This window comes from Etheostoma cragini, chromosome 18 (genome assembly GCF_013103735.1).
Source record: "Etheostoma cragini isolate CJK2018 chromosome 18, CSU_Ecrag_1.0, whole genome shotgun sequence".
Classification (NCBI taxonomy): Eukaryota; Metazoa; Chordata; class Actinopteri; order Perciformes; family Percidae; genus Etheostoma; species Etheostoma cragini.
Genome location: NC_048424.1, coordinates 18,613,256 through 18,637,875, shown reverse-complemented (window position 1 = coordinate 18,637,875; position 24,620 = coordinate 18,613,256). Strand labels below are relative to the sequence as shown.

Below are 24,620 nucleotides of genomic sequence, written 5' to 3'. Positions count from 1 at the left end.
AGGACAATGATCCTGAACACACCAGCAAGTCCACCACCGAATGGCTGAAGAAAAACAAAATGAAGACTTTGGAGTGGCATAGCCTAAGTCCTGACCTGAATACTATTGAGATGTTTTGGTATGACCTTAAAAAGGCCGCTCATGCTCGAAAACCCTCTAATGTAACTGAATTAGGACAATTCTGCAAAGATGAGTGGGCCAAAATTCCTCCAGGACGCTGTAAAAGCCTCATTGCACGTTATCGCAAACGCTTGGTAGCAGTTGTTCCTGCTAAGGGTGGCCCAACCAGTTATTAGGTTTAGGGGGCAATCACTTTTTCATACAGGGCCATGATGGTTTGGATTTTTTTTCACCTTTAATAATAAACACCTTCATTTACAAATTGCATTTTGTGTTTACTTGTGTTGTCCTTGACTATTGTTTAAATTGGTTTGATGTTCCGAAACACTTAAGTGTGACAAACATGCAAAGGAACAGGAAATGAGGAAGGGGGCAAACACTTTTTCACACCACTGTATAAAAACCTGAAATACAATAAAATGTCTTCATGTAAGTGATCAACTGGGGACGTTTCATGGCAATTTCTGTCATTCCCAGTTGAAGTGTCTCCCCTTAAAAATTAAGTTACTTTTTAATATTAAAGAACATCCATTACAAAGCTAATTAAGATTCAGCTCTACACAACTCTGTGTATTTCTCAGTATGACTATGTCCAGAAGATTTTCGTCTGCTGACTTTTGCACGCAGAGACTAACGTGTAGATAATGACCTCTTCTGATGAGTCCATGATTTTTTTAATCCTCCGCGTCCTCCTTGGCTACTACCACATGTGTGGAGGACGGCTTGTATAGACAGACAGTCTGGTTGTCATTACTTAGAATTCCTCATGGGGAAGACAGAAACTCCGCACTATAGCTTTGAGAACACGGTTGTATCGTATTCCTGTTTCTAAAACAAGGGGGTACTGTATAATTATGATCTGGATGTCCATTGTAAATCCACATACTTGAATTTAACCTCTTTGCACAGAGCTTCGATCACTGTTGCTCCGCCGAAGGAATGCCCCATCACTGCTATCCGACACAGATCCATGGAGTTCTGTTTGCCAGGAGAAGAGAGGAAATGAATCGGTGATCAGGGAAAAATAAAAAATTAGGTTACTCTCAACTGGTAACCTAATCAGTGTCTGGTGATCTTCTATGTTCTCCTTGTCATCAAAAAACAACTGCTCAAATGATCAAACTGGCATAAAAAGTCTTTAAATCTCAGGGTTTGTTTTGGGTAGCTTGAATTTATATAAAAAAATGTGCAGAAATCTTAATTTGTAAAGTAACTAATTCTGTCAGATGAATATAGAAGGGTAAAAAGTATGATATTTCCCTCTGAAAAGTACTGGAGTAGAATTTCTTTCCCTTTGCAAACCATGTACTCTGTTTATTAAAGTCATTTTGTTACAAGAAACCCCCTATCTGCTCCGTTGTGTGTTAGAGAGAGAGAATTCTTTAAGAGAGATTACAGAATTTTTTAGAAATCACCATGACGACACATTTAATCCCCCGAGTGAACATATCATTACGTATGACTGAAAGAAGCACTACAATATCTTACTCAACTAGGAGTACTTCTGTCCCAACCATATAACAGCGTGACTTTAAATTACCCTGGAAGTGCCTATAATACTTGGACCTAAGTTCAAATATATTAGCATGTACTCAGAATACCTAAAAAGTTACAAAAATGCAACTGCTTTTTAACTTGTGCGTCTCATTGATAAAACTGCGAAGATTCTATTCTTAAAAATGTCTCTTCTCATAATAAATGCGGTCGTGCATGAGCCTTACGCTCTTCCCAAGGCCGTCCCATATTTGTCCAAATAAAGTCCATGTCAATCAATCCATCAATGAATATTCCAGCCTTGTAAAGGAGCCCTTGATGACCAATCATGAAATGGAAAAATGGGCAAAAAACACAATTCAGTGTGAAATCAAAGTGCTCTTGCTAACTGTTCAAGAAATCCCAAATCTGCCAAGCTGTTGATTGGCTGCAATAGACAGGTCATCAGGAACTGTAGGGCTATTTATTTATTGTTCCAATAAAGCGGTAGTGGATTGGAGTCATATTGGCTTCATCGGGGTAATTAAATGGCGCACGTGTTTTGGGTGCAGGCTGTACGCTCTTTATCCATGTGATACTTCCTGTTACCATTGGAGTTCACTAAAACGCAGTGTACAAAGCCTCGGGAGTGTTACGCACCATCACGCATGGTCAAAGGGTTGTAGAAAACTGGGCACATTTTTACGCATGGAAATTCTTTATAAATTCTGACTTTTGCGAGGAATGTTGCAACCGCAAATTTCACTACGCTTCACGCAACTTTTTCTTCTGTAACAGGTTTTATAAATGAAGCCCCTGGTTCCATTTTGTCATCAAACGTCTCATGAATGAAGTGTTCTTAGTTGTTCTTAAAGTTGGTGGTGTTAGACACCTGAAAGAATTAGCTTACAGTGATTTGTAAGAAGTGAAGTTTTTCCCCATTTAGTTGTCTTTTTTTTTTTTCTGTGAATTTCTTATAAGACTTGCAAAGGGCTACGCTACACAAATGACAACATCAATGGTGAAATGTATCTGTAATCTAGAACTCAAAAATACCCCTATATTCCCATTTTTTCTGACATGCTCCAACCTGTATTATCTCTAGCTTCCTGTCATTGTTTTGTCACTTAATCTTGTGTGCTGTTACCTTGTTGGATGCTTTCATATAAAAACAACAACCTTGTGATCTCTGTGAAACTAGACCAAGGTTCATGTACAGGTTCTATTACCTCCAACGTCGTCCAGTCAAACTTTGTTTGCAAAACATTTTGCACTGATATCCCTGAGTTGATTTCAATGAGTTTATCCAGAGCCCGAATGCATTCGTCTGCTCTCTTTTTCACCTGAGAATGACACAAACGAGTCACACAAGTTAGGAAAGAAAGGCAAAAAAGTAAACACTAAATATTGCCACATTGTCACATGAGCCAAGCCTTTAAAAAACAAAGTCAATTTAATGAAGGGCTTTATTTAAAGGTGCCCTGCCACACGTATTCCATTACTTAGTGGTAATGACTGAAGTTCTACCATGGACTCTGTAACTTGGTTACCTTGTTTCCAGCCATTCTAGTGTGGTATAAAAAACCTGCAGGAAGACTCTAATTGGCTAACAGGTAGCCAATGAGAGCCTGGCTATCAGTGTCCTTTACCCAGTGCAAGTAAGCTCATGAATAGTAATAAGCTGAGTCAACATGACATCACACTGACCAGCTTTTGTAATCGGCCTGATTTCTCCTTGTATTTCTTTTCAGTGGCTAGAGCTGACAGAGGAGGTAGCAGTTCATTTTCATTCATTCATTCACGACATAACACAAACACATATGGACCTAACATATTTTTTTTTAAATGCAAGTAAAAGCAGTTTTGTGTGGCAGGGCCCCTTTAAACGTGTTGGGACAGGGTAGATGAAATACCAAGATAGAAAGGAGGAACATTCAAATGAATAAAAATGATTGCATGAAAGAGCAGAGAAGTCGCTGAAGAAAAGAGGATGTTGTTTCGTTTGAACATCAGTGTCATGCAGCATTTGGTTACTGACTGAGTGTAAAGTTCACGTGTGCATTCCAGCTGAACCCACATTGTACAAAACAGGAATAAAGTCTCCACCTCTCTCTTTTATGCAACGACTGCTGACTCATATTACGTTGAGAAACGGGGTGAATTGGTTTCCCAATCAAAACGTAAATTCTTCTTACCTGTTCATTCCGGAGGGGGAACTCTCTCTCTCCGGGCTTCAGACGTCTGTAGTACATCCACTCTCTTACCAAGTTGTCATCCTGAGCCGAGCCAGATGTTTTAGGCCCGTTATTCTTGTTTGCCTTCTCCGACTCGGTCTTGTCACGAAAATAATACGTGGCTGAGGCTGACTGGTCTCTGCATTAAAAAAGAAACACACAATGCTGCAAAATTTGAAGGAAAAAAGCCTTGGCTTATAATATTGTCAACTGTCTGGTTCCCACTTCTCAACTTGCTGTTTTTCTTTGTCAGATATGAATTAAAATTTAAATAAGATGAATGAAATTTCCTTTATGTTACTAGGAAATATTGGGTTTTTAGCACAGGCTAACAATGTGGTGACATTTTCAGAAGCATGATGTTGGTAGAATGAGAAAAGAGGAGTCACAGGTCAAATCACGTCATGTGACCTGCGTATTGATTTTCAATCACTAGTTCTCTCCCTCTACTGCGCTGTGGAGGGTCTATAAAGTCCACAGCAGATGGGAGAAAAACATGCTCTATTTTATTGGCACTACTGTCAACCAATCACAGTCGTCATGGGCGTCGCTAAGCGCCAGACAGCAACGGAGCCAGTTGTTTTGGTGGAACATGTTAAAGTTGTCGTGCAACAGTAAACTCAGATTGGACAGATAGTCTAGCTAGCTTAAAATTATTTCAGACTGTCGTGGATTGTTTGTGGAAACAGACTAAACCAACCAATGTGATGGCGTGACAAAAGCACAGCTGGCTGAGCAGCTGGACTGACCCCTGACCGTCACTGCTGTCATATGTCACAGCTGTGGACTCGGTCACAACACTAGCATGTGCCTTTTTTGTTTTTTTTTCTGTGGCTTTAGCCTGTAACCAGCCGCTGCAATTCAGTGGGATACCACTCCAACCCACACAAGTGACGGACTACCTGTGGCCATTATGTTCATCTTCGAAGGGGCCACTTGTGTCTACACTGAAAAGAAATGTGATGACCTGGTTCGTACCATTGTCTGCACACCATTTCCACTCTTACTCCACAGATAAACAGACAGCCGCTCGCAGAAGAGACCTGTTATCATTGTCTGAATGGCCAACGGTCAACTAGACTCTCCTCACAACTTCAGCAAAATATCATCTAACAGTAAAGCTATGTTTCTCTCACCATTCGTAGTCACAAAAGTCATTACGAAGAACTGGTTTGTTTTTAATACAGGTACGCAGAAGGAATGGAACATTGGGTCATGGCAAAGTCAATGGTGTGTGATAGGTTTGATTTTGAACTGTAATTTGGTTAAGCATTTGATTTGACTTGATGTACTGTGTATAGGTATGTGATTTATGTTGAAATAATACAAAGCGGGCTGGGCGACATGGAGAAAATCAAATATCACATTGTTTTTGACCAAATAACTCAAAGTCAATATTGCGATGATATTGTAGGGTTGATGGTGCTTTCACCAAATGATCACAAAATTAGATTTTTCGCAATTAATCACAAGTAATGTGAAGATAATGACTAAGTGGGTAAAGGCAAATAATATAACAGCTAGAACAGTCTGGTAAGTTCAGATAATGACATTACTTTACTGTAATGCAGCCCTTAAAACCAGGCAAAGAAGACTGGTGTCCTATCATGATACCCAAAATCTATTACAATTTCTAGTCTCATATAATATGGATATATTGCCCAGCCCTAAATAAATAAATAAGTTAAAAAAAAAACTAAAAAAAAAACTCAAATGCTCAGTGTGCATGTTGTCAGCCTACAGTTGGAGTATATATGTCTAACAACCCTCATATGGGTGCTATAAAAAGCTTCCTGTTTGACTACAATAAATCCTCACATCAACATGAAAATTCAGCTAAAAGCCAACTGTTATTAATAATAAAAAACCGTGTACAAATACCTGTGTTCCACGGACGCCACAATGAAGCCTTGCGAGGCCAACTCTGCACATATAGCTGAATACAAAGTCCTAGGAAACACAACGGAGATACAATTAAATTACACCTTCATAGTATCTGTATAGTGAGCAGAAAATCCAATTCATAAAAAGCTAGTACCAGTGCCGATTTTAGACCCTTTTTCAGGGGGCTCAAGCCACCCTAAATTTCATCTTAGTTCCCCTAAAAATATTAATATTTATTTATTGGTTGTACCTCTTTATCTGGTAGTCCATAAAGAGACTTTCATAGTTTTTTTACATGTTCAATATTTTGCATTCATCATCTGTTATAATAATAAATACATCCAGTATATTCAGTGTTATCCAGTGCATTACTGATTTAGCGATCAGTGTTAGAAGGTGTATACAGTGTATACCTAAAAGCTCCAAGGCCATGGGAGAAGATGATTACAGGACATTTGGCATTTGATTTAAACGGAGCATCCAAGGCGGCTGGTATCTTGAAGGACCCTGAAACAAAAAGAAATTACAAAAAAAAGCTTTTAAAAGCACTACGTTTCTGAACAATTTTAGTCAGTTAACTTAGACATTATGGAGACTTTCAATGACCATTTCCTTGTTGCTGTTGTAGATTCAGGCACCGTTCAGGCAACTGCTGATTTCCAAGTACAAATGTCATGGCCCAGTCAAGTTTCTAAGTAGAGCTTCAAAGATGAATCCATAAGTTGTCGACGTTTGAATAAACCGCCAACTATTTTGAAACTCGGTTTGAGTCATTTGAACAACATTTTCTGATCCACATCTATTGGTTCCTTCACTTCTTTAAGTTACTTTAATATCCATGTTGATTAATTGCAAATATAATTTACCAATTAATCTTTGTTAGTTACAGCCTTATTTCTAAGATGATTTAAACACTGTGTGTGTGTGTCTATCTATGTGTGTGTGTGTGTGTGTGTGTGTGTGTCTGTTGTCTCTCTGTGTGTGTCTATCTGTGTGTGTGTGAGTGTACACACTCATTATAAATGCAGAAAACTCCTAAAATGTACACTATACTTAAACTGCTTTTTTACAAAAACTGTCAAATGTTTCAATTTGAGATATTTATATATATATATATATATATTTATATATATATATATATATATATATATAAAGATATTCCCTGGTAGTTGAATATTTTGTGAACATTTTAAAGTTTGAACCTCGTCTGTAGGTGGAAGTACGAAGGCGCTGAAAGTTTTGGAAGCAGAAGAAGATTTGAAGGATTTGAAGCTTGCTCTCATTGACTTTAATGTTAAAATAAAAGGCTTATAAGCTTAACATTAGAAAAAGTACAAATAGAAGGAAAAAAGGCTGAAGAAGTCCCATCATCTGCTGAAAGAGCTGAAGATTGTAAGTTGAATGGTTCAAATAGCTGAAAGTATGAAGAAGTTACGGAGAGCCAAAAAACGTACGGAATAACAATAAAGAACAGAATACCAATAGTTCAAAGAGGTTTAAAACACATTGGAAACACATTTGTACGTATGTTATGAATTGAAGTCAAATTACCAAAGAGGTAGTTGAAAATCTTTTCACCGAGAGTCCTGTTGATGTTCATGAAGTCCGTAAGACCGTTAAAATACTCCTTGCACGGTACCCAGTCTGGTCTTTCTGCTTTTTCAGTTGTTTGACACGGATAGTAAAGCCGGAAGAAGCTGCCCTGTTAGCCAGACACACAGAAGAGAGACGAAAGTAGAATAAGCTGATAATAACATCAATGCAAAATTAAGCACACAAATAGTAACTATCGTCTGTACGTCCCAAATATCCTGTTCACAAAACGTGTGCGATTATATGTTTTTGTGCCTCTTTCTCGCGCTGAACTTCGAAACACTTCGGATAATCACTGAACTGCTGCGAGAGTGACTGTTGATTATCTTCTTATTGCTGCTGACTAAACCGTTTAATATCAGATAGATTAACTGTAATCAACGACAGTAGATTATAGAGCCACATATGCTGCCTTTTTCCTTTTACATTCATTATTTTTTCATATCATGTTCACAATAAGAATGTTTTGTTTCTTCCTTTTTTTGCTGATATTCTGGGTTACTTCTTCTAATTGGTCACTTTTTTATTTAGGGAAAGGAAGGCCTCTGCTACATCACATACAGTCATTCCCATTCAAAGCCTAGGAAATTCATCATGCATCTATCTAAATCAAAAGTTACATATTTACACATACAGACATATGCTGTGGTTACATGTCTGCTCGTTCTTTAACTAGGGCTGAACAATTTGGAGGGGATTGAATTGCAATTTTTCTGCCAGATATTGTGATTGCGATTCGCGATTTTCCTGTTTTAAAGTTTAGCTCAAGTTGAATATTAACCATGTTACAGATTAAGCATGTCATGGAGCATTATAACATTAGACACCATCAAAACTGCTCTATATTCTCATGTAAGGATCAGAACATAGATATGAACTGCCAGCAATCCGTGTTTTTCTTTTAATAAGCATGGAACATTGAACACCAAAGCTAAAGTTATAATAACAAAAAAATTATTCCAATAAGAAATATCCGTACTTGCCTGTACACTGAAATGTCTGACATGCCTCAGTTCAATAGCAGCATCTACATAATGCACCTTCTACGATTATGTTAATAAAGTAAAACTAAATCAAATCCACTGACAATCTGACATTTTAGCAAACAATCTGTATTATGTAACGTTATTCCAGCATTTAGCTTATGAAAAAAAACTGTAAAAATAACAATGAAGAGGAATAAAAAAAGAAACTAAATATTACACTAAACATTCAACTAAATATTCCACATTTGATCCGATCACATTTGGAAAACGATTAATCGTTCAGCCTTAGCTTTTACCTGTGCAGTGTGGTCCATCATGAAGTCGGTGCAGCCCACAGCGTTGGGGCCCTTGGCTGGAGGGATCCCAAGATGATTACTGCAGGAGTTCCCCATGGCGAAGAAACCGAGTGTGTACCTCCTCTTGTCTGTCAAATACACAGACGCTTGTTGAAATGAAACAGTCATGCTTGACAGGAAGCAGTGGCAATAGCCTATCAAGGTGCAAAGTCATGGCAGGGACAACATGACTTGGCAAAAAAACAAACAGGTAATCCGACTATTTCTGTACAGCTAAATGCTCATACAGATTTCTAATTTCAGCAGAACGAATACAGCTCCAATTTGAATACTTCATAGATAGATAGATAGATAGATAGATAGATAGACAGATGGATATTTATTGATCCCAAAGAAATGGGAAATTATGGTGTTACAGCAGCAAACATACATCAGTCATAAAGCACAAAATAAATGAAATACTAGGATACTATATACATACATACAATAAACATGAAATAATAATAATAATAATGGGAATAAAAATATAAGAACAAATATTTGAATATACACAGGATGGGAAAACTAAATGTGCAACTGTATCAAAATGCTTTTGTCCCTTTCCCCCACATTATTAGTATGTTGTAGGCTACCTTTGTTAATGAATGAGCCATCATAGTGTATTGTTGTGTATTGTTGTCAACTATAAAGAATGCCGTTTTCTTCTGTTCTTTTTAATAAATATAGAGTGTTAACACCACGTTTAATTAAGTATGAACAAGACCCAGATTTTCGCTATTAGGCCCTACGTGTCATGGAACTGTTCACGTGCTGGGTCTAGTTAATGGCGTAAGGTTTACCGATTAGTGATAAGGCTAGAAACCTGAACATTACGGACTCCGGGTGTTAATCACTGATGTGAGTGCGTGCCGAAGTGCACTTCTTAGTGAAACAACCAACCTAGCTATATAGCTGTTAAAGAATGGTGTATTTACGCTATCAATGAAAATGTGGTGTTTCAACCCCTACCTGCCCTTGCCCAAGTCCTTTTGACTAAGGTAAATAACTGTACAAATCCTCCATGAGACAACATCGACCTCAGTGCAAAAGCGAAATATTCTGTTTAACCGACGTTAGCCGTTAGCCACAAAAACCTTAATATAACTTTCACAAAAGACGAGACCTACCGGAGATACGGAAGTTGTTATGTATCAATGTTACTACATCGGTTTCGCAACATGACCATGTAGCTAATTTGAATTTCTTAGATTAATGCACCAGTATGTCACTTGGGAGTGGTTTGGGTTAACCTAGGTGTTTGTTGTTACGAGCCACTATTAGCATGGGAGGGGCTAAACCAGAGCAGTCAATAGAAAATGTTTGGTCACATCGCCGCAAGTTGTACTCGTCCCAAAAATGGCTGTCTAAAACAACTTCTCACGTACATTTAATACAAGTATATTTAATCACTATAGCAAATATTAAAGGACTTGCCACCAAGGTCATCTTATCAGCATAGTCACAGTATTGTCGTCTTTATTCTTGTCGTCCAAACTCTAACATAAAACTGGGTTAATTTTGTCTACATATGGCTCTAGTTAGAGCCTAGGAAAGCAACTGACAGCGGTGCGCTCTATAGGCACGTGCATTTGTTGATAACAATTATCGAAGCTTTGGCAGATATTTTTGTGAGGCACAGTGCTCCTTTCAGTATAGCTACGAGCGAACCAAAGCGTGCTGTTTTGTTCACTATTTGGCGAATTTGGTCTACTTGTAGCAGCTGTGCTGTTGTTTAAAAAACACTCCGTCTCTGTAGAGGGCAGTAGTGGTCAAAAGTCATAGAAACAAAGCCAGCGGAGTCCCGAAAAATATTAGACAGGGATGCCGTTTTAGCGAAGTCGAGTAAATATAACTAATTTATCAGGGTTAAGCATGAAATTGGTGAGTTAACAGACTAGTAGCATAATTACTGTAACCAAGTCATCCCCAGCTTACGATAAAAATACGTTACTAAATCGTTTCAGGATACCTCGGATAACCTTACTCTGTTAGCTTAGCAGCTAATAGCCCTGGTCCTGTTAACTGTGCAGCTAACAGATATGCTATGTGTACTATGTAGTGTGTGGGCAGTCCCCACTGATATCAATTTGGGCTTGCAATGAGACGTTACAGCTGTGTGTGACCTACAGACTTTAGACTCTGCCTGTTAAATGGGATGCCTGTTATCCAGCTTCTGCTCTCTGTCATGTGTTGTGTTGTCACAGTTATATTTCCACGTGTGTGTCTCATTTCTTTCCTCCCTTATATCAGTATTGTCTGTCTGGTCATCCTACATTGCCTTGCAATGTCCTCAAGTTTAAATCCACCACTATCATGTTGGACTGTGGGCTGGACACCACCTCTGTCCTCAACTTCCTGCCCCTTCCTCTCGTGCACAGGTAAGTCACTGGCATCAGTGGTAGAGGCATCATAGATTTATTAATTCATTCATTTATGGGTGGTGGATTTGTTCTAAATCATCTCTTTTTGTTCGTTCCAGCCCAAGACTCTCCAAGCTACCTAGTTGGGTCTCTAAGGATGGAACAATTAACTTGGAGAAGGTACAAGAGGCTGTTTCTGTTGTATTTGATTCACCAAGTATTTCACCTGTATCTGAACTTCAAATTGTGTTAGATTGTTATTTTGTCTGATAACCTAAAATTGTTTCTGTTGTATTAGGTGTCCGTATATGCATTTAGATGTGTCTGTGACAAAAGTGCTATAAAAGTAGAAAAACAAACGTCTTCTTTCCATCTTTCCAGGAGCTAAAGGAGTGTGCAGGAAGAGTGTTTGTGGACTCACAGCCAGAGTTCTGTCTCCCTGAGGTAGTAAACTCAGCTTCCAGACATATATTGTCTTATTTAAGACATCAGTGAAATGCTTCAAATTAATGAACATGTTTCGGACCGGGAACCAAGAGATTAGCCTGCATATTTTAGTTGTGGTCATTAGTTGGTTTCATTTTATTATTATTTTTTTAAAGATTATTTTTTGGGGCATTCTTAGGCCTTTATCCCAGGACAGCTGAAGACATTAAAGGGGAGAGAGGAAGGAATGACATGCAGCAAAGGGCCGCAGGTCTGAGTTGATCTGAGTCCGCTGTGTTGTGGAGTAATCCCCTATACTGTAAATGGGCACCCGCTCTACCAACTGAGCTATCTAGGCACCCAATAGGTTTCATTTTGATTGTGTGACTACACCAACATACCAGCTCAAACTTTCTATTCACCTTTTCTGACTGCTTTTGCCACATTTTTTATTACTACTTCCACATAATTCAAATGCAAGTTACAATATATGCTCTACTGAAAATAACAATACATATTTGGTCTAAATAAACTACAGAGAGAACTGCTGGATCTATCTACAATTGATGTCATCCTGATCTCCAACTACCACTGTATGATGGCCCTGCCCTACATCACTGAACACACAGGCTTCACTGGGACGGTGTATGCTACAGAACCCACCCTGCAGATTGGCAGGTAACAAGATACAAGGAACTTCAACTTCCTTATATTGTGTTCACGTCGAAATACGTAGAAAATATGCATGTTATTTTTTGTGTTTTTCATTTTTATCATGGTAAAAATGGATAGCCATAGGTCTCATTTTTTCTTTAGATTTTTTTTTTAACAACCTTTAATGGATAGGATAGCTTGAAGACAGGAAAGGGGAGAGAGAGGGGGGACGACATGCAGCAAAGGGCCGTGGGTCAGATTTGAACCCGGGCCACTACCAAGGACTTAGTCTACATGGGGCGCACACTCTGTTAGGTGAGCTAGAGGTTGCCCCATAGCCATAAGTCTTAAACAACCTTCAATTTAAATGAGTTTTCTAAAAAAAAATAGTAATAATAATTTTGAAGAATTATGTGGAATGGCATAGCTTATATGGGAACCGTAAAACATTGCCTGTGGTTTCTGTTATTCTTCTCAGACTATTAATGGAGGAACTGGTGAACTTCATGGAGAGAGTTCCCAAAGCGCAATCTGCCACCTGCTGGAAAAATAAGGAAATACAAAGGTAGGAGAACTAGGGGAAAACATACAAAAATATAGTATTTTTTTGAAATACATTTTAATTTCCCATTATTTTAAAATCAAACTCATTGACGTACTAAACACAATCTGGTACTAGCTTTAGTACTTTGTTTTTCTTGTCTCTCTTTTAATCTTTTTCTGCTTTGGTTTTAATCTGCATCTTTATATCACGCTGTTTCATTTTACTTTCAGTGACATTTCAACAGATGCATTTAACATATCGTTTGTGTATCTTGTGATGATAATAGGATGCTCCCTGGGCCGCTGAAGGATGCCGTAGATGTGTGGACGTGGAAACGAAGTTACAGCATGCAGGAGGTCAACTCGGCGCTCAGCAAAGTTCAGCTTGTGGGTTACTCCCAGAAAGTGGTAAGAACCTCTTTTCTCTTAAAATGACTGCACAGTGTAGATATGATACATAGGATACATTCCACCTATGTTTTAGTAAAACTACAGGGGAAAGAAAATAGAAAATCATAAGCAGTGTGATTTTTAGAATCTATTTTTTTTTCTCTGACATTTTTTTTTTAATTGATGATTTTCCTAAATATGTTCTGTTTATTTTATACCACCAATGGCGACTACATCATATCTGTCTCCAGCAAAACAGACCAAGAGCAGAATACACTGAAAATCCATGTTTTTTACTTTTTACAAATGAAATAACTGACATGTGATGTGCATTCTCTTTCGAAAACACTTTGTTTTAAGAAATGTCTCATGATATGTAATGTCTTTAGACAATATATGTCAAGTCTATTACTCAAAATGAAAAAAAAAAAAACACTCAATACTATCATTTCTAGAATTGCGATAAATGAAAATCACAATACAAATCGAATCGGCACCCATGTATTGTGAAATAATTGAATCAGGACAAAAGCTAAAGAAACAGTGTGGTTTTTTTTTTTTAATAGAAAGAGTGTTTATGTAGGGCTTATTCAAGATCCGTTCTTCTGCTGGGACTGCAGGATTATTATTCTGCTTCTACATTCTACTAAATTCCCTATATCTGTCCTTTCTGTTTTTCTGTTTTCTCTTACTTCTTTTTGTCTCAAGGAGCTGTTCGGAGCGGTACAGGTGTCCCCGTTAAGCTCTGGTTACTCATTGGGGAGCTCCAACTGGATCATCCAGTCTCATCATGAGAAAGTCGCCTATGTGTCGGGTTCGTCCCTCCTCACCACACATCCACAGGTAGGTCTAAAACAGGCCTGACGCTAGATGAAATTACACACAGGGCCTGAAAAAAACCATTGCCTTGCAATGGGCAAGAATGTGATGCCAATATTTCACCTGACTATAAATGTATGTATTTACACATGTACAAATACTACATATTAATATATACATATAATCAAAAAGATATGATGGAGAGATGCAAAAAATCGTCAAAGAGTGCATAATCCAAATAAAATAGAAAGAAACTAAAATACAGGGCGGATGGGTGGGAAGGGAGAAAAAAGACAACTGCATTCTCCAAAAAGAAAATATAAACCCTCCTAGTGTATGTCAGTTTTTTTTTTTTTTTAAGATTTGAAACATAACTGTTCCCTTCTCTTCACTGTTTTTGTGACTAAGAATGTTTTCTCAGTCAACTTGCCTTGTTAAATAAGATTTTACAAAATCATAATCATACATACATATAGTTTTACATTCTTCTTAGCCAGCTGTGTCATGGACTACTCACTGGAACCTCTTTCAAAGGGCTGGTGATATTCTAAAATATTTCTTCTTCTCGTCTCCCAGCCGATGGACCAAAGCTCCCTTAAGAACAGCGATGTGCTGATTCTGACAGGACTCACCCAGATGCCCACCGCCAACCCAGACGGCATGCTGGGAGAATTCTGCAGCAACCTTGGTAGGTCCAAATGTACCGGATAATGTTAAATGTAAACTCTGTTAAAGTTTGAAGATGTTTCAATATTTTTATGTTCTTTAAATAAGTATGTGTGTGTATATAGCAAGTAAATTGCATTGTCTCTACTGATTCTGAGTGTTCTAATGTATTTATAAGTATTATTAATCTGTGCCTGTAGCCATGACGATTCGAGCTGGAGGCAATGTGCTAGTGCCGTGCTACTCGTCGGGGGTGATATATGACCTGCTGGAGTGTCTGTACCAGTTCATCGAGAGCGCCAACCTGGGGACCACGCCCTTCTACTTCATCTCGCCCATCGCCAACAGCTCGCTGGAGTTCTCTCAGATCTTCGCCGAGTGGTGAGGAGCGGTTTATTAAAAATTAAATAGAAAAGACTTTCAGAATGTATTTACTGAATTTAAAAACACTGCACCAGTGAAAGAAATCAACAGTGAGAACACCTTGAACTGTGACATTTGCCTTCATACTTTTCCTGTTAAACCCTTTGATTTTCCCTTCAGAACACAAGACGAAATAAGAGATTACTTGCTAAATGTATTGTGCAATATAATAATTTTTCTCGATTACATTGTTTTTGTGATTGTAAGGAGATGAAATTGGATCTGCAATCAAAATGTGATTAATTGCACAGCTCTAATACAAAGTATTATACAAATCAGGCCAGTAGTTTTTTTCTTAATCCTACAGACAGACCAACAAACCAAACAATGGACAACCAAACAGGAAACATAATCTCCTTGACAATACTTACAGCACTGCTGATTGGCTAAGAGGGTTGAGAGGTGTTGTCACATGACCATACTTGTTCTCAGCCACCTGCTGCTTGTTCCCCTGGATCATTCTGGGATATTCTGATTAGATTAACGTTTTGTTTCCCTTTTTTTAGGCTTTGCCACAACAAGCAATCAAAGGTTTATCTCCCAGAGCCTCCATTCCCTCATGCAGAGGTGAGTCCTGCTGATGTGTCTCGTAACAGTGAAGAACAGCACTGCATTTTAGACAAAGTGGATATATTCAGAAATACTGATTTTCTTCTAGCAAATGAGCACCAAAATTACCATGCAATCAGAATTCCCTTAAATATATAAAAGGTCAGTGCCCAGTAATAAATGTCAAAAATCCTTATGTTTTCATTCCGACATTATCATTAATCACCCTTTGCATTGGAACAGTATTTTACATTCGGGAAACTCTTTGAATCAGAATCAGAAGATGTTGATTTGTTAGGAAAGCCATCCTTACCGAATCATCATGTGTTTGTGTGTACTCTTCACAGCACAAATGACCATGGTCACAGTCAAAGTGGTTGCAAAGCAGCTTAATTCATGCTCTGCTAGATTCTTTGTTATTGATGTCTTGAGCTGGTGAGAGAACATGCACAGGTGCACAATAATGTAGACTTCATTCTTACAACTCCTGTGTTGTTGTTGTTTTCAGTTGATTCAAACCAACAAGCTGAAGCACTACCCCAGTATCCACGGAGACTTCAGCAGTGAGTTCCGTCAGCCGTGCGTGGTGTTCACCGGTCACCCCTCTCTTCGCTTCGGCGATGTGGTTCACTTCATGGAGCTGTGGGGCAAATCCAGCCTCAACACCATAATCTTTACTGGTAGCTAAAGCTGCATTACAAGCACTCCCATATTATACCCTAGACATGAAAGGAAATATAAAGTAAAAGCTTTTACAAGCCTCTGTGACTTTTCTTTCCTACCACCAGAGCCAGACTTTTCCTACCTGGATGCCTTGGCTCCCTACCAGCCGCTGGCCATGAAGTGTGTTTACTGTCCCATTGACACGCGGCTCAACTTCCACCAAGTCTCAAAGCTGCTCAAGGAAGTCCAGGTGCGGTCAACACTTGTTTGTCATGTTACCAACACATTCAAAAATGTACTGTTAGCACTGTTTTTCCTCTACCAAATTACTGGTGGTTTTGGAGTCTTGACCCTGGAACGGTTACAAAAGGCCCCGCCCGGGGAGCTAAGGCTGCTAACAGGCTCATTTATGGTGAGGACTTTGATGATATAGTGGGGGGCTAGACCCTGACAAGCTTGGACATGGAGCCAGTAAAGTGCAGCCAGGACTGGAGAATGCAATGTTGTCTTTTAAAACCGCTGGTCAGACAGGCTGCTGAGTTCTGGACCAGCTGGAGCTGGAGGTGTAGTGATTTCTGGTTGGTGCCAGTTAGAAGAGAGTTGGAGTAAATCTAAGTCTATATCCACGACGTTCCAATTCCGAAGTTGTTCATGTACAGCCGGATGTTTCAACGCTTGTCGCTCTTTTTAGGCCAGATGTCCGTTACCTTCTACTTTCTTTGTGTTGCCGTTCTAAACTCCGGTTGATTTCTGAGGACTATGGTTACCAGGTCCTGGTCCTCAGACCAAATATGTCAAATCTATTCCTTAAAAAATGTGCTTATTCAATGGGAACCAATGCGTTTGGCGTACCACAGACCTGCATTAACAGGGAGTTTGTAGAGGGAACATTGTTTTTTTTAAAGATGAGGTTAAGTGTGACATAGATAGAGTGACATAATAACTTGAAAATGATCCTGATTGTCTAGCTACGTAAGGGCTGCCTCTGGGGTTTTCTTCACACGGAACACAAATGAAGAGAACAGTTCAACAAGCAAATAACCAGTCAGAGTCAGAAGTCCTGTGGGTAGAACGGAAGAGTGCAAACAATTTAGCAAGCAAACAAATGAAGCCCAAACAAGACAAGAGAACAATATTAAATCAGCACTCATGGCAGAGCAGGAGGGAGAACGGAACAGTCCTGGGAGGCTGCAGAGGCAAATAGACGGTTTAATTGCAAGTCAGTTGACCCTATTATTCTTGTTGGATGTATTTGTATCAAATATCCTCATGCAGTCAACCAAACAAGTCCACTAGGGGAATCGCCAAAATAGTGGGCAATTCATTTAATAGTTGACAACTATTGGATTAATCTTTGCAGCTTTACTAGTCTCAGAGCAGTGGCCTCCACATGCTTCAAAAGAACAGAAACCTCATTAGGCTAAAAGAGTCCTCCATCTCTTAGTTAATGTGATGCAGGCTTTCAACTTAATCTTCACAACAAATATTTAGTAGTTAATATTTTGTTCTGCAGCAGTGGAAGTTGTTTATTTTATTGCCTTTTTTTCGTCATGGTGCAAAGTAACTCAGTCCCTTTCTCCTCTACTGCCATTGACTAGCAACAGTTTTGAGACGTGTAACTCCCTAGCAGCTGTATTCTAAACCCTCCTTTAGTCCTTTCTATCTTGAATAAAGAAGGCTCATTTCAGAACGTGGCACAGCCAGTCATGTGTGTAAGTGGGCATTCACAAAGCTTGCGTCAGCTGTTGGAGGGTGTGGCGAAAACGCAGGTCATTCCAGGTAGTGAGTATAGGCCGCGGTGGGTTGTGGAGAGGTTTGCCGCAGGGAGGACACGCAAAAAAGCGCAGCGGGCTTACGGAGAGAAGTTGAGGTCAACTTACCTTTTGAAAAACACAACTCAATGTCACACTGCGGTGGCAAATCATGGAACCAACGACCAGATTTGTCACTGTGTTTTGAGGCGCTGCTAGAGTCCCGTACTGGAAACGGGAAACCTCAATACCTCGATTGCTACCAGAAGAAAGTTTTAAAACATGAAACAAATACACTGAACTGTCAGGAGTGTGTGTGAAAGCTGAATGTTTGCCAAACAACAAAGCACAGTTAATCTGTCTAGCTCGTCTGTTCTCTGCCTTCAAGTACGGATGGGAACGTCAAGGTCTATAAACGATCAACAGTAGTTGTGAAATATAAAGGCTACTTGTGCTAAATTAGGCGGTTAAAACATCACAACTGTCTGTTTCAGCCATCTGTACGAAGCTGATCATTGTCTCCTGTCTGTCCCTCCTGCAGCCCCTCCATGTGGTGTGTCCGGAGCAGTACACCCAGCCTCCCCTGACCCAGTCCCACCGCTCTGATCTGATGTTGGAGCTGCAGCCCCCTCCAATGCCCTACAGGCGCTGCTCTGTTCTCAACCTGCCCTTTAGACGCCGCTATGAGCGAGTCTACATACTGCCTGAGGTGAGTCTCATCAGGGCGTGACGATTGTCTGGTTAAAAGGACCTAATAGATTCAGTTGACAGGGTTGAATAAATCAGTATCTTTGGAAACAGACAGTAAGTGCATATTAAATTCTCATGTGTACATTTATTATTATAATTTCTCATGTGTTGGTAGGAGACGATGACATATGGTGTCAAGATTGAAATCTATTATGGAAATATGTATTCACTCCTGTCAGAGCACAGGCGGCCAATTTTTTAGCCTGAAAATCTAAGTCTTCCTTTCCTAGTTGGCCAACTCCCTGGTGCCCTCTGAGATTAAACCTGGCATTTCCATGGCAACTGTGTCTGCAGTGCTGCACTCCAAGGACAACAAACACACACTACAGGTGAGTCTTATGGAAATGTGTGAATATAGGCACAATGGCTTAACTTTAGCAAAAATTGTGTTTGTTTCCTCTCCCGTGTTGCCAGTCGGTGCCCAAACCCCCTCCAGTGCCTCCCAGCAAGAAGAGGAAACGGGTAATGGAGGAGCCTCCAGTAGTGCTGGCCCCGAAACCCCTGCTGAGTGGAGCTGTGCCCCTGGAAGCTTTCCTGGTCACACTGCAAAAGGTACAAAACCTTCTGACATCCGTAGGAACCTCGATGCCGTCTTTATAACAGCCAGCCGTTACGTTTGTTTCTACTTTGCTAGTGGTGGGAATCACCTAAGGCCCCACAACACGATATTATTACAATTTTAAACATATTGCAATATTTTTGCATATATTTTAATGTTTAAGTGTACTTCAACTTTTGTCTAAATTCAAATGATGTTCCCATAGAATTTCTTAGTCAATATCTGCTTTATCTAAAAAGATACATTTCTCACTAGATACTGTACCATCTACATCTATCAGACTATCATCACAATACTCTGCTGTATTGAGTCCCCCCCCCCCACCTTTACTTAGCCTCCTTGTCCTTGCTCCCTCATTCGCTGTGGCTTTAGGATTCCCAAAGGAGATGATTGCAGCCTTAAATCTCATTCCATCTGAAATTACAATCCCCTCATGCATAACTTTGCTGGGATTATTGGTTCTTTTTTTTATTGCAGAGACTAGGGGTTTTAAAAATGAAAGACCATAACATTTAAAAAAAAAAAAGTATTCATGAGACAACTTTTATTACCTTCACACAGGTGTTTTTGTGTCCATTGCTGAATGGCAATCGGAAAATCTATTAAAACTAGATTCAGAATCAGAAAAGGGTTTATTGCCATATTGCGTTTTGTGCATTTATCTCCCCCCCCCCCTTTCAGCACGGTATTACAGAGGTGAAAGTGGAGGAGACGGCGGACGGACACATTCTGCACCTGCAGGCGGAGGACACACTGATTCAGCTGGAGGAGGACGGGACACACATCGTCTGCGACAACAACGAGCCGCTGCGTACCACGCTGCGAGACCTGGTGCTGCGCTTCCTGCAGAAACTCTGACCTGAATCCTTTAGTGTTAGTTTTTTTTAGGATTTCTGCTTCATTGGACTGTGGCGAGCAGAAAAAGATGAATTAAAGACGAAGAGTCGTGAGCTGGAGTGTCCTCACTTTATTAACTGCAGTTACAGTAGTTTTACTGTAGTAAAAGTCCTGTTCTATTTTGTAAAATAGTATTTTGTATTAAAAGTTTCTCAAACATGTTTGAGATCATCTCGGTGGGCTTTTCATCTCTGCCTTTTCTAAATTCAGGAAGATGTTATATAATTAAACACATACTGTACATGAAACCGCAGAGATTATTAGCTGGTGTTTTCCAAAAGGAGGAAGTAAGACTAGAAATTCCGAGAAATGTCAAAACCATTTACTGTAAATTCCTCCGGGCCGTATCTCCTAAATGACATTTGCATTCACATTATCCAACTTCATTCAAATTAAAAGTTAAATGGCTAAAATTTCTGCCGCCACAGTATCAGAAATAGGGCAGATGTACAATGTAGTTGCGATTGCCTTTTAAATTATCCTGCCGACACAATGCACCCCGTTGGCTGCCGCTCACATTGCAATTTACCAACAAGTAGTACTACCTAGAGGTTAATGAGCCCATCCAGTTTAACTCCACATTCTGTTGTGTTAAGGTAGTTTATCGCCAAACTGTTCGCTTTCTTCCATGTCGACTATTAAAAGAACAGCTCCACCAAAAACGTCACCGCGGAGGGTCCGTTCTAATTGGACAGCATTTAACGTCCTCATATCAAACATCTGGAAACATTGCAATGGTAAGTTAGTCAGTGTAATATAATATAAAAAAAAAATGGTAATAGTCTATATATCTAGTCATTTGGGTTTTGGTTTCCCTATGGGGAATTTCTTGTGAAATTCATCATCTAGACCAGTAGATGTTAAGTGCCCTAGAGTTCCTCAAAAAATACAATCAAAACTTAAAATATGCCTCTGTGTGTGTGTGTGAATAGAGGTGACTAGGCAGTCTGTTGTTAAGATACACCTGCTCCCACTGCTAAAAAAAAAAAAGTCTCATAGGAAACACTGAGCATGATCTGGCTGTTCAGCCTGAAACTTAGACATGTCAGCCAAATTAGAGTGGACACTGTTGAGCACCCTTATCTGGAGATTTACTTGATTACTGCACTCCTTTGGTCCCAATCACAATTTGTGTGGTAACTTCAACTGCATGTTTACACACACACACACCTTGTTATTTGTGTCACAAAATATTTAATTGGTGCAGAGTTTACATGCAGCTAAAATACATTTAATATGCTTTCAATGTACAATAACTTAGTGGACTACATGCCCATTGTTTTGATATTACAACAGTGTGCAGCAGAAAACATCGATTAAGGTCAGGGATTCTCATTGAGACAAAACAAAAATCTCCACCCCTGTAACAAAACTATTTTCCTTTGACAGATAAATACCACAGACTTGGACAGACGCAACACAGCTATAAATTTATATAGCTGCTTCGGTTAGTCCAAATGTGCAGTATATTAGTCTTCAGGAAAAAGAGAAAAGGTAGCACGGTAGGTTTGTTGCGTTTCAGCGGGTGTAGTCAATAAAACAGGGGACACATTTTGTTTTGTGGTTCCAGGCAGGATAAACAAAAAGGGGATAATGATGTCGAGCCCATCAGTTCTACGGACAGTGCATGTGTGTGTTACTGAGCACTGAGGCTTGGTCCATAAGTCAAACAGATGGCATTCACCAGATGTTCATTTATCTATTTTTATTGACCAGATATTAAACTAAACATCAGCTTTATTAATCCCTGATGCATCAACAGCATTGTCCCTTCTTTGTTTTTCCTTCTAGTAGACTAGCTACAGGCAGTGCATTTGGAAGATTTTAGTATGATGGCATCTTTCCCTGGTGGGTCCCAAGTAGCGTTAACTTGGTGCACCCTGAGGCTCATTTGGTCTTAGACTGTGGCTTTTGGGGGGTGTGGGTAGAGGTAGCAGGGCTTTTAGAGGGCAAGGTGGTAGAGGTTTGACACCATTCTTGTGTAAACTGATTTAAAACCCAGGGAGGGGACCTGATGGTCTCCCTCTGGCAGTAGACGTCTTGAGCAGTTAGACGTTTAACACTATTCGCCACAAAAAGCCTGGGATTCCAACAGCTACGCTGCCATTGCGTTTGTTGGTGAATCGCAATATGATAGAAAGTATTCAAAACATAGAAAATCCTGAAAAAGGATCAATTGTTTTGGGAAATATTAAAGCTGCCACAATGAACCCACAGAGAATTATTACAGTTTTCCAGCGCACATTTAGAGCTTCATAGCATCTTTCAGCTCATCGTTTGAGGTTTGCTTTTGCCCCAAACTTAACTGTGTAGGTTGATTTTTGGCTGCAGCTGTTGTCAGCAACAACAACAAAAAAGCTCCAATTAAACCCAGTGTAAGCTACCTGCCCAACAAATACAAACTAGCTACTAAATGGGGGACATAGTGGAGCATTTAGCAGCTAAAAAGAGAGACTCAATCTTCTCAGGAGCTGATGAAAACCAAAACAGAGCTGAAGGAGAGGGAACATTGGACTTCCAGAAACATGTATGCTCATTTTTCTAACAGGTTTGTCATATCATTGTCTGGCTCATGGGATGTACATTGCTGAGATAAAGCCCATCAAAAGGGGAGGGCGCCCCTCCCATTTTGCTAGGTATTCTGCAATTGCACCAGTGCTGCATTCGGGGGTTAGCGCCACCCAGGGCGGTTGTGATTGGTTTAGAGCAATACAAACTAGCCAGAGCGTTTTTCCACTATCCCACAATAGATAAGCAGTGTAGCCACAATAAAAGAAGATTTATGTCTTTATTGTGTTTGCAACTTGTTTTACGATGCACCCCCCCAAAAAAACTAACTTAACTTAAAGAGAAGTTGAGAAAAGTGGGTACAGCGTTAGCTCAAACTGATTTTGGAATTTGGGAAGACATGATCCACCCTTTATTTCTTCCTGGATTAAAGTCCTCATCTGTCAGGTACATGATTTGTGAACATTTAGAGTAGAATAAGCAGCCATAACGTCCATGACTCAAGATACGGTGCTGCTGCCAACACTTGGATGTGTTATTTTCATCTGCACTCTTGCTGTGCTTTATTGGTCAGAAGGGTGAGCCAGTTTTGCCCATGGCTACCTAGAGAGTTGATTTATGTGTGATCAGCTGAGAGGGGGGGGGGGGATATAACCTGATAAATGTGTCCTCTGTCCTGTCAGCTGTTTGAAGTTCATCCTCTCCCTCTACTTGGACTCTTTCTCAGCCTCCAGCAGTGCAGAGCTGATCCCCAGCTTCTTCAACTCCTCCACCAGATCTCCGTTCTGGTGCATCTGGAGCAGGATGTCGCAGCCCCCCACAAACTCGCCGCTGAAGTAGACCTGGGGTATCGTGGGCCAGTTGGAGAAGGTCTTAACTCCTGTGGAAGTAAGATGACGTCGGTGCCAGTCAGAAATTAATTAAAATCAATATTGTGTAAGGTGTAAGACAATTATGGGAGAAGTGCTAACATATGATAATTTACCGTAAGTACATTTCTGTCAATAAGCAGTTACATATTCTGTTCTAAACCCCCGGGGATGTTTGTGTTTGACTGGTTTTCGTGACAGAAACTCAAACTTCACACTATGTGGAAATTATGCAATAACGTTGAATATCGCTATAATGATATTACTTGCAATAAAAAAAAAACAGATTTTAAAGTCGACTCAGTTTGGCATTTCTGCTGCTTTTAGTATTCAGCAAAACTACAACTAATTGCTTGTTGAATTTGTAAAAAATAAAAATAAATCATGTCCCATATTCTTTTAATGAAAGTATTGAACATAAGCGCAGTTTTCTACTGATATTAACACAAAGCCTTTTGCAATGTGCCAGTTGATATTGTGAAAACGATATTATGCAGCCCTAAGATACTGCCACAATAAAATGCGTAAGTGTTTACATGGCTCAGCATTAGACTGGACACATACTATTTGGTAGCCTGTGTATTAATATATAAGTTTTGATGGAGTTTTGATTGATAATAGCAATAATTAAAATCTTTGACAAGCATACATGTAAATAATTGTTTGATGATGGTGCCGACATAGTGTGTGTTGCCTAGTAAGAGTGTGTACAGTAGGATTTCAAAGTGTGCAGAGCTATTAAAACATTAAGAACCTAATGTTTCCAATACAATAAACTTTAAAGGAGCACTCCACAGAGATATATATAGATATATACAGTATACAATATATATTTTTAACATGAAGATCAATTTACTTGACACTATAATAACCAGTTACATCAAAATAAAACCTAATATCAACACTAACACATTAGATCCAGCCAACCTAATAGGAGCAATACATGGTTTGTATCTGGTTTCACTTGGTAGTGAGCTGCTACAAATACGTTACACAACCAAAGTAGTTCATTTAGGCTAATTTATCTGGGGCGCCTTCAGAGTTAGTACTAGGAGTAATGTGCAAACACCCCCAAGTCAAGATTTTTCCTGTTACATACACTCACCGGCCACTTTATTAGGTACCCCATGCTAGTAACGGGTTGGACCCCCTTTTGCCTTCAGAACTG

The 24,620-nt window shown here is 39.5% G+C and overlaps 3 protein-coding genes across 4 annotated transcripts in view; 1 reads left to right on the top strand and 2 right to left on the bottom strand.

Annotated features, from left to right (window-relative positions):
• Window positions 1–9,893, bottom strand: part of pla2g7 (phospholipase A2, group VII (platelet-activating factor acetylhydrolase, plasma)) — an 11,725-nt gene extending 1,832 nt beyond the window's left edge. The window contains exons 1-8 of one of the 2 annotated variants that reach the window (XM_034899431.1): window positions 9,753–9,893; window positions 8,587–8,714; window positions 7,263–7,413; window positions 6,125–6,218; window positions 5,709–5,777; window positions 3,789–3,966; window positions 2,823–2,936; window positions 1,007–1,098 (exon numbers count right to left, since the gene is read on the bottom strand). In XM_034899431.1, the coding sequence (XP_034755322.1) occupies window positions 1,007–1,098; window positions 2,823–2,936; window positions 3,789–3,966; window positions 5,709–5,777; window positions 6,125–6,218; window positions 7,263–7,413; window positions 8,587–8,682 (794 nt within the window). In that variant the 5' untranslated portion in view covers window positions 8,683–8,714; window positions 9,753–9,893. Of the gene's footprint in view, window positions 1–1,006; window positions 1,099–2,822; window positions 2,937–3,788; window positions 3,967–5,708; window positions 5,778–6,124; window positions 6,219–7,262; window positions 7,414–8,586; window positions 8,715–9,594 lie in introns of both variants that reach the window. The other variant, XM_034899430.1, reaches the window with a different exon arrangement.
• Window positions 9,894–10,115: 222 nt separating this feature from the next.
• Window positions 10,116–20,255, top strand: ints9 (integrator complex subunit 9). The gene is made up of 17 exons (XM_034899428.1): window positions 10,116–10,506; window positions 10,876–11,003; window positions 11,105–11,165; window positions 11,367–11,429; window positions 11,950–12,089; window positions 12,544–12,630; window positions 12,896–13,016; window positions 13,707–13,841; window positions 14,394–14,505; window positions 14,684–14,864; window positions 15,413–15,473; window positions 15,964–16,135; window positions 16,244–16,368; window positions 18,411–18,578; window positions 18,850–18,948; window positions 19,034–19,171; window positions 19,860–20,255. The coding sequence occupies exons 1-17, from the start codon at window positions 10,498–10,500 to the stop codon at window positions 20,034–20,036; spliced, it is 1,977 nt and encodes a 658-aa protein (XP_034755319.1). The 5' UTR covers window positions 10,116–10,497; the 3' UTR covers window positions 20,037–20,255.
• A 2,866-nt stretch (window positions 20,256–23,121) lies between these two features.
• The window catches only part of glrx5 (glutaredoxin 5 homolog (S. cerevisiae)), a 2,609-nt gene continuing 1,110 nt past the window's right edge, over window positions 23,122–24,620 (bottom strand). The window contains exon 2 of the mRNA XM_034899434.1: window positions 23,122–23,463. Coding sequence (XP_034755325.1) covers window positions 23,291–23,463 — 173 coding nt within the window. The 3' untranslated portion in view covers window positions 23,122–23,290. The remainder of the gene's footprint in view (window positions 23,464–24,620) is intronic.